Source organism: Pseudophryne corroboree, chromosome 7, assembly GCF_028390025.1.
Source record: "Pseudophryne corroboree isolate aPseCor3 chromosome 7, aPseCor3.hap2, whole genome shotgun sequence".
Classification (NCBI taxonomy): Eukaryota; Metazoa; Chordata; class Amphibia; order Anura; family Myobatrachidae; genus Pseudophryne; species Pseudophryne corroboree.
Window position 1 is genome coordinate 463,319,845 of NC_086450.1, and position 8,471 is coordinate 463,328,315.

Genomic DNA, 8,471 nt, shown 5'->3' on the forward strand with positions numbered 1-8,471 from the left:
ATAGTACATAATCACAATGGCGAGGTGGGAAGAGCAGGTGGAGAAGGCTTTCTTTCTGCCATCCTTAGATTTTATCTGCATAATAACGCAAAAAAATTAGTGTCCATGTTTTTTTATTTCAAACTTATTTTTTTAAAGTATTTAATATTACATTGCTGCTATGTATATGATAGAAAATAAAAAAGAGCATTTTACTAAAAACATTGTTCCCAAATGGGAACACCAGGATCGAATGGGGGTCATACACTTTTTACCCATTTAGGAATTCAGGACAAGAAGCTTTCATAATTTTTTGTATATTTGACTAAGGCTGCAGGTGAATGACTATCAGTGAAGCAAAGAATTATTACACAAAATGACTCAAAATGGTTTTATTATGATATTGACATATTAGAAGTTCAGGAAGAATAAAGTGGGGGACATTTACTAAGCTCCCGATTTTGACCGTGATTGCGTTTTTTCTTCTAAGTGTCATCTCGGTCATTTACTAAACAGTATTTACGGCAGTAATGAGGGCATTCGTGTTTTTTTCCTTGGTCAAGTCAAAAATTACGAATGAATACACCATCGGTCAAATTACGCCTGTTTAGATGCGAATCTCGGTCATTTACTAACCATTCGTAATTGTATTTGCTGCCGCGAAAATGCATTTGCGGCCGCGAATATTTACGAATCGCATTTTTTTCCTAAAAAAAAACGCGCCTGCCTTTGAAAACCGCGTTTACATGTGAACTTAATTTTCCATTACTCACACCTGAATTTTTGGGCCTATAAAAGAGTTTCAACCACATTCTGAACTACTCTCACTCTGAAATGGCGGCTGTAGTGTGTGGCAATGGTTTTTTGTTGGCTGTGGGATACGTTAGACTGCTCCATGAGGCTTCCAGGAATCAGGACCAGGTAAGTGAACATGGCCAACAGGTTGTCCAGGTACCGCGGAGGCTGCGCCAGCCTCGTTTTTTTAAAGGGCGTTTAAACTTAAATGCATTGTCCGATGATAGGGTCATACAGATGTTCCGCCTAAATAGAAACAACATTTTCCACCTGTATGACCTTGTCAAACTGGGCATAGACCCTGAGACAGCACGCTCTCGCTCTGTCTCAGGCCTACACAAACTCCTGGCTGTGTTACACTTTATGGCTACTGGGAGCTACCAGGCTGTGGCAGGCGACGTCATTGGGATCTCACAGCCCACCTTTTCAAGATATTTGATGCAGGTGAGTCTACAAATACCTATGCGGTTATGGCTAAGTGTTGCTTGTGTAATTTGAAACACCACAGTATTGTAGAGACTAACATAACATGACACTCACCTTAGCTTCTTTAATGTCCACTCAGGTTTTGGATGTGTTGGAGCCACACATTAAAGCATCAATCTGCTTCCCTACAGAGGAGTCGGAGTGGAGTGCTGTCAGGGTAGCTTTCTATGAGCTTGCTGGCATGCCCAATGTGCTGGGGGCCATAGATTGCACACACGTTCAGCTGAGATCACCTAAGGGCCGCCAGTATATATATACTAATAGGCATATGGATCCATCAACTAATGTCCAGGTGGTCTGTGATGCAAATTTAAAAATTATGAGTGTTGTTGCTGGTTACCCTGGTGCCTGCCATGACTCCTTCATCCTCAGTCAGTCATCGCTCTTCGATAAATTTGAGGAGGGACAAATGCCTGATGGCTGGCTGTTGGGTATGTTGTAAATGTTATGTGTGTCTGTCTTTTAACCACAGGCTTGATTTTGAAGGAGGTGAGAGAATCATCTCACATATGTCCTAATGTTGACTATATATGTTTTTCAGGTGATGGGGGTTACGGCTGCTACTCTTGGCTCCTTACTCCATTGTCCCAACCTGATTCTCCTGCTGAACACAGTTATAATCATGCACATAAGGCTACACGGAATGTGATAGAAAGATGTTTTGGGGTGCTGAAGTCACGTTTTCGGTGTCTAGATAAATCTGGTGGCCTTTTGTTGTATAGTCCCTCAAAGGTGACTAGGATTGTGTTCTGCTGCTGTTTTCTCCATAATCTGTGTTTAAGTCAAGATCTTGAACATGGTGAGGGAGAAAGCAGCCAGCAAGCAGAGGAGTTAGAACCATCTGGTGACAGTGTCAGTACAAATGTAGGGAGGCAGGTACGTCAAGAAGTGATCCTGCGATATTTTACAGGTTAGTTTAATTATGCTGTAATTAGCCTTCTCTAAACACTTTCATATACTTTCTATTGTGTGTTCTGTTACTTACTGTTTGTTGTTTATAGTGCTGTGTCCCTTGTGCTTAGTTGATGCTAACAAAACATTTACAGTCATTACCCTTGTAAAACATAACATCATACATACAGACCAGCTTCATACATTTTTGAGTCGGACCCAGGAATGTGTTTTTAAATCAAAAGCTTTTATTTTTTCTTAACAACATTTTTCAGTTATTTTTTTCTCTTGTGTGTGCTGGGTGCTGGCTCACTGGCACGTGCTCTTGATGAACGCCGGACAGGGGAGGTGACTGGCGTTTGAACCGGGGTTGTGGTTCCAGAGCTGGAGGTAGCTTGATGGCCACCCATGTTAGCAATATTGCTGCTGAGATTATTCAAACTGGCAATCAGCTGTGTGTTTGTAGCAGTGTGGCTGGCTACTATTCTGGATAAGGCCTCATTCACCACTTGATTGTGTTGTATTATCTGTACAAGTGCCTGCTGATGTCGCTGTTGGTCATCTATAATGCGTGTTAAGTTTGCGTTCATTTGACTATTTTCCGCCCTAATTTGTTCCATAGAGGTCGCCATTCTCCCTACTTGGACTATTAGTCTGCCTGAGTTGCGACTAAGACGCGGAAGATGATGGGGCAGACTGGCAAGGTGTTGTGTGTGTTGGGTGAGTGTGGCATTGCTTTGGGCCTGTTGGCTTGTCCAACTTGCCCAAAAGTCGTCTGGAATTTGGGTTTGGGGCGGAGCTTGTGCCAGTTGTGGACTGCTGGTTGGTTGGGGTATATCCTGCAACTGGATTGGCATGCTTGGATCAACAGCTGTAAGTTGCAGTGTGAATGATGGCTGTTGTTCTGGTCCCTGCTGCTCGTCACCGGACATCAAGTTGTGCTCTGTATGGGGGAGGCAACATGCAATGTTGTTTGTTTTTCAATTTGGTGTGCCGAATACAACACATTAATACATTCCTAATACTACATTTTTGTAATCTTACCTCTTGTTTTTCTCTACGTTAACAATTTTTCACTTTTTTTAACCATAAACCCCACACAGGCACAGATATTGTCAAATTTGCATATTACTCACCTAACTAACTTCCCTCCACAACATTACACTGTTAGATTCCCTCCCCTCACCACGAGCTAGACTACTTACCTGTATAGTGCCGAGGAGCAGAGCAAGTAAGCCATCTACATACTGGTCAGGGACGATGTGTGCTCACTATTTATGCTTTTGTGTTTGGTAAATAAATTTAATACACTTCATAATTTTGAACATGGAAAAGTGGGTGTGCTTAATGTATCCTCAAAACTGTTTTTAACAAACAACTAGATTGTCTAAACCATCCACTAAGACCTTAGTTATTTTAAGCAAATCACCTTGAGCAATAGAAGACATTACATCCCATTGATTGCAGGTGAAAACATGTAAACTCCAAACCCACTAACATCATCATAAATGTACTGTGTATATTCTTGCTTATGTGTTTTGTTTAAAATTTAACTCACCAGATAACTGAGGTGATCTGGGCTCATCACTCTGCGAACTCGCCAATAGTGCCAGTGGTGGCTGGGATGACACTGCCGATAGCCTTCGCCTGGGTGGGGATGATGGAGGTGCAGATTCAGACCCAAGACGCCGAGTCTTAGTTGGCCTCCTTGGTAAGTGGCCCGAGCCCTGTGATGGGCGCCTTACAGGAGGTCGGCTGGCAGAAGCAGAACCTAGGTTGAAATGTTTAAATTATTATTTTGTACTTCTATGTTTTTTCAGAAAAAGTGACTAGAGTGAAGACTTACCTGCAATACCGGCATCATCACGACTGGTCTGAGGCCTTTCTGGGCGGCTGGGCTGTGTGACTGTGAAAAAAGGAACATCAACATTATTTTATTTTTATTTTGTAAAAGGACCCAGTGCAAACCATTGATGTACTGTAAGCATATATTTGGTTTGGTTTACACAACAATAAAAAGCTTACGTGGTTTTGAATTTACTTTTTTTGAGTGGATAAAATAAAAGTAAGTCATGTGGGCCACACTTTTTGTCATAAACAAACATCAATGTAGCAAAATAGTGCAGAGATTCAGTACTTTCTAAGTTGAACAAAATGTACTGTTTTGGAAATTGACAAGTTTTACAGTGGTCTGTTTAAGTTAAATCCAAATTAGGCATACAAAAAAACACACGTTACAGCATTTTCGCCAAAAATAGGGCCATAAATTTGAAAGCAACATATGCAAGCCGCAAAAATTAGGGAAATAACAAAAACACACCTTAAGGGAGCATAGGCCTGCAATTGTTCAAAAAAACCAAAAAAAACCACACAAATTGCACCAAAAATTAAAAAAATAAAAAACATTTAATATCAACATTAACAAACAAACTTACCATCCTGCATGGGTCGGTCCGAATCCCGGACGTGAGTAGCAGACACCACTTCGCTTGGAATCAATGCCCGCACAGGCTCCTCCCAGTCCCGATAGGCGACACGTAAAGGTGGGCCACCTCCGGTCCTACGTGCAGCTTTGGCCTCTTTGGCCATCTTGGCCTTGACACGCCGCTTGATATCATAGAAACGCTTGCGGCACGTGTCCTCTGTCCGCCTCACCACACCCTCACTATTGACAGCAAGTATGACTTGCCCCCACAGGGCAGACTTCCTGCGGGAGGACACCCTGGCAGCATCCTGACCAAACAATTGGCGATGGTGCTTCATCAGCTCACGCACCAACGCCATGTTTTCAGCATAGCTGAACTTTATATTCCTGCCAGTCTTGGTAGTGGTGCGTGGCTGCGGAGCCACAGCACCATCACTATCACTAGAAAACTGACCAACAGGCACCCCCTCCTCCTCACTCACCTCCTCCCTCTCACTACCCCCCTCCACCTCACTACGAGCCTCCACCTCACTACGAGCCTCCACCTCACTACCAGCCTCCACCTCACTACCAGCCTCCACCTCACTACCAGCCTCCACCTCACTAACCTCCGCCACCACACTGACCTCTGAGTCGGACATGACAAACAACAGAAAACACTGAAAAAATAAAACACAAAACACACTCCGCCACTACTCCTACTACACACCACACAGCCAACACACACGCTCACTCACTCACAAACAAAGACAAAAGACTGAAAAAAAAAAACAAGGACAAAAATGTTTACAAACTGGAAAAAAACAATACAACAAAGTTCACAAGACTACTAACACACACAGTACAGCACTCAACAATCACCAAACTCCTCTCCAAATCCACCAAAAAATCCACCAAACTCACCAACTCCAAATACACCTTCCTCTCTCCTCTCCACTAGCTAAACCCACGAGGTGCGGAGTGTTTGGGGCGTTTTTATAGTAACATGCACAGACACTCCTCCTTCACGAATACAACCAATCACGGCCGCGTGACGAAAACGAAACTTATGTCAAAACGCGGCCGCAAAAAAAAAAACACTGCCGTAACAGACTTGTGACGCAGCCGTAAAAAAAACCCCAACGCGGCCGAAAAAACACTAAACGCGGCCGCATTCTACAGCAGAAAAGCACGAATGACATCGACATCGGAAGATACAAAAAAGACGAATACGAATGCTTAGTAAATGAGTCGTAATCAATTCAAAAAGTTGCAAAATTACACTGTCGATGTCAGTCGCATTTGAACTTGAACATGATTCTGAAAAATACGAATCTTAGTAAATGTACCCCAGTGTTTCCATTTGGAATTAATGGAAAAAATGGGTAAATACATAAATCAAACCAATAAATGCTTCCCATGCTCAAAAGCAATCTCTAATAATAACTAAGCCAATACCAGCAATGACAGACCACTCTGCAAAAAATATTATTAACTACAGCAGCGCAACAGCTGATCAATCACAATGTGAATAATACAGACAGAGATTGAGGTCTAATGCAGGATCACAGATCTCTCTGAAGCCAAGATATCATAAAATGTAATCTGTTATATAAACACATTGATTTATTATCGTGACTGTGTCACCAGCTGACAAATTATGCAGGGTGTACTCAGTGCTCTTTAGCAGTAATTATCTGGAAGGCCTCCTTCTAACACACAGTGACAGATGTCAGGACATCCCAGGTGTTAATATACTGTATACAGTATGTGTTGCCAGTAGATCCATTTTGGCTGGCTAGAAACCATGGATCAAGTTGTCATGGGGTCCATACAAAACTGACAGAAAAGGTAGGTGCAGATGGGTGGCAGCTCCTGACCAGAAGGTATAGTGGTATGCTCTGTGTACTTAGCGTGAGCCCACAGCAGGAACTTCAGGCAGAATAAACAGTGGTCCATGTTTCACTGTTCGAATCGATGGCTTCTTCAAAAGGTAAGTAGCTTAAAAGAGCAGCCTGTCAGTGTTTGTAGTATAAAGTGGCATAACCATATTTGTACACAATATTGATAAATTCAAGTTTGATTGTTCATTATCACCAGTGCCACTACCATATGGTGTTTCACAGCGTTCTATACAATCTCTCATGGTGTTTGCCGTATACATGCTACAACTGGGGGACATAATAATGCATTATGGCCTGGTTTAACACTGCTACGTGAATAATATACAACTGTACCAGTCCTTTGCTCTGGGAACTGAGAACCCAATAACAACCCTAATTGGCTGTCTAGCTGAGCTTTAGGGGTGAATGTGTTCCATTCGGCTGCAAATGAATCCTGACATAACAGAGGATCTTATGATAGGTTGAAGGACAAGACTGCAACATAGCCAACCAAATGGACTGACGCTTGGAGTTTCAGAATTACAAAACTCTTAACATGTGCAAAATTTTCATGTTGTCCTGGATGGTGTTTTGAAACTTAAACATCAGGTATCATGCATTTGTATCATCACACAAAAGCAATAAAGGTCGTGAAGGGACCAGGGCCCCACTAGGCCCTTCCATCAGACCTGGGCCTGGGTAAATTGTACCCCCCTCAGAATCACTGGCAATGCTCCTGCTACTCATGCACAGATGGGGAGGCAGCAGATAGAAATTAATGTGGGTTGCGGGAGGCTGTGCTCTCACTACTTGGAGATAAGAATGCTGGAGACATCAGAGTCAGCGGGCGCATGAGTACATGCTTGCCCACTGTCTATTGAAATGTGGATGCTATGTTGTTCCGCAATGTGTACCCATCATGTGAGGGCCATGCAAAAAAGTTGCAAAAAGCAGCCAAGATGCATGGGGACACATCTGTATCTCATGTTATTTACACAGTACCACTTATGCCCTGCTCATTGACTTTGTGATTTCAGCAGTGAAGTGCGGCAGAGATGCAGTGTAACTGTAGCATGCCCTACTAATAAACGGTGGCATTGATGATACTGTCATCACTTTATGTCATGACATAAAAAGGACTGCTTCTATGAATAGCTTAGTGTGCATCTATTGATGTAGGCAGACAAGCAGGTACAGTACTACTGCTATATAGCTGCTGTGTGCCCCTTCACTTATGGTGACTACCAGTAAAAAATAAAATAATAATATCAATCTGTGACATCACTATGTCACTGCTAGTGTGCAAAAACTAACTCCGTGTGTTCTTTGGTTTAAGTGGCAGTGTGACCACCTAGCATCCCATGCACAAACGCTTGATTTCTGGATGGTGCAGAAATCCATTCTATCCATTATCCAATCCCCATATGCATTATATATATATATATATATATATATATATTTAAGACAAAAAATGAGAATAGGCGCCACCTAGTGCATTAACTCACATATATTGTGACCTCCACCTTTAGTAACACCCCTGTGAATTCAAGGTGTACCTTGGATGGTGGAATTCCAACCACCTAATTGAATCGCATAACACCACGTATATCAATGTGTAATAGGGAAACTTTTCATCACAGTAGTCCTGGTGGTAATTCTCCCCGGTTTATACCTCACATATGTAGGATATATATATATATATATATACATATATATATATATATATAAAAAAAGTCCAAGAGTAACCACCAGAGGGATCAAACTCAAATAGACCAGCACACTGATTGAATGAAAGACGTTTTACTTATTTCCAAAAAGGTGCATACTGAAGTAGCAAGCATATAGCACACATGTATGTAGCAGCATATATGAATGAACAGCAGATATTTAACATCCCAGGGAGTTTGATCCCTCTGGTGGTTACTCTTGGACTTTTTGTATTGTTTTTCTGACCTGGCACCTGCATCATTCATATTTGAAAGTGTGAAGCGGCTCCTTTTGTGGATTTTATATATATATATATATATATATAT

The 8,471-nt window shown here is 42.0% G+C and overlaps 1 protein-coding gene and 1 long non-coding RNA gene across 2 annotated transcripts; one reads left to right on the forward strand and one right to left on the reverse strand.

The window, feature by feature from the left end:
• The first annotated feature begins 2,068 nt into the window (after positions 1–2,068).
• On the forward strand, positions 2,069–4,131 carry LOC134943866 (uncharacterized). Its single transcript, XR_010181796.1, has 3 exons — positions 2,069–2,170; positions 3,713–3,862; positions 3,972–4,131. It is a non-coding gene; the product is annotated as an uncharacterized LOC134943866 (long non-coding RNA).
• On the reverse strand, positions 2,402–4,054 carry LOC134943864 (uncharacterized). Its single transcript, XM_063932453.1, has 3 exons — positions 3,998–4,054; positions 3,710–3,922; positions 2,402–3,094 (listed from the first exon to the last, which is right to left on the reverse strand). Exon 3 carries the CDS (start codon positions 3,081–3,083, stop codon positions 2,427–2,429), a length of 657 nt encoding a protein of 218 aa, XP_063788523.1. The 5' UTR covers positions 3,084–3,094; positions 3,710–3,922; positions 3,998–4,054; the 3' UTR covers positions 2,402–2,426.
• Positions 4,132–8,471: the final 4,340 nt, after the last annotated feature.

What these genes read in the sequence shown, in the direction of transcription:
- LOC134943864 (XM_063932453.1), bottom strand. Translation starts at nt 3,083, where the DNA reads ATGTCCGGTGACGAGCAGCAGGGACCAGAACAACAGCCATCATTCACA.